The 1,081-nt window shown below is 56.2% G+C and overlaps 1 protein-coding gene across 1 annotated transcript in view; it reads right to left on the bottom strand.

Annotated features, from left to right (window-relative positions):
- The window catches only part of LOC119274541 (ADP,ATP carrier protein ER-ANT1-like), a 2,987-nt gene extending 2,120 nt beyond the window's left edge, over positions 1-867 (bottom strand). Inside the window, exon 1 of the mRNA XM_037555261.1 lies at positions 495-867. Coding sequence (XP_037411158.1) covers positions 495-815 — 321 coding nt within the window. The 5' untranslated portion in view covers positions 816-867. The remainder of the gene's footprint in view (positions 1-494) is intronic.
- Between the last annotated feature and the right edge of the window lie 214 nt (positions 868-1,081).

Raw genomic sequence — 1,081 nt, 5'->3', positions numbered from 1 at the left:
CGACAATGTTTTTTTTTTTGTGTGTGTGATAAATCTGGCAGCAAGTCCTTCACGCATAACCGATCAGATTCTGAGCCATTCCTGCTTTCTCTGTGCCAGATATAAATTTACAACTAGCCTTGTGAAAGGGAGAGACACTATGTATTCTGTGGTGAGAAAAAGTTGGAAGCTACCAGCCAGTCAGACAGCACCTCACTACCTCAGAGCCGTGAGCAAGTTTGAGGGCCACAGAAAATACGTGTGGGTGCAGAGAATTACACAAATTAGCCTCACCCAATGCACTGCATCAGCACATTTCTACACTAAATCAACTGACTAAAAAATAGATTGTTGGATGCACAAATAGGATTGCGTTGCTTGTTAATTCTGCTGCTGGAGCCTGCCTGAATGCAGGTATGGCACGCATCATGATTCGGAGAGTCCGTTAATCAGACGGGTGGATTCGCCAGTAGAGAATGTGGATGGATCAAGGAAGGGGGGAAGGGGGGGCTGACCTGGGTGGGGAAGTATCGGATGACGTTGGCCTGGTTCCCACGCCAGAGCGCGGCGGCGCCCTCCTCGCGGAGGACGCGGGCGAAGGCGTCGGCGATGCCCCGGTAGGGCCGCGTGAGGGCGCCCCGGCGCAGCATCTCGGCCTGGTTCTGCAGCAGCAGCTTGACGCGCTCCACCGGCGCCGCCCCCGTCTTGGCCACCACCGCCGCGGCGCCGCCCATGGCAAAGTCCGCGGCGACCATGGAGGGCGACCTGAGACGATGCGGGGGCGGGTGGCGGGCGTCGGCGCCGTCCTTCCTCGTGGCCGCGGCGGCGGCGGCCATTGGTGGCGGAGCGGCGCCGCGGGAGAGAGTTGGTGGCGGTGCGCGGCGTGGGGGATTTCCATGGCCTCAATTTTTTTGTGATTATAATCAAAGGCCGGGACGAAGAAAAGAACAAAACGAAGCTCACCTGTAGTTAACTGGGCCTTCTTCTATGTGGGCTTCAGGGCTTTGAGAGAGAGTGATGGCGGCCGAAAGACGATGGGTTCCCTAGAAGAGAAATGGGATGCATGAGAGAGAGAAAGAGATGATCCTAAAAAAAAAGAGAG

Source organism: Triticum dicoccoides, chromosome 3B (genome assembly GCF_002162155.2).
Source record: "Triticum dicoccoides isolate Atlit2015 ecotype Zavitan chromosome 3B, WEW_v2.0, whole genome shotgun sequence".
In the NCBI taxonomy this organism is placed as follows: domain Eukaryota; kingdom Viridiplantae; phylum Streptophyta; class Magnoliopsida; order Poales; family Poaceae; genus Triticum; species Triticum dicoccoides.
This window is presented reverse-complemented; position numbering and strand designations above follow the sequence as displayed.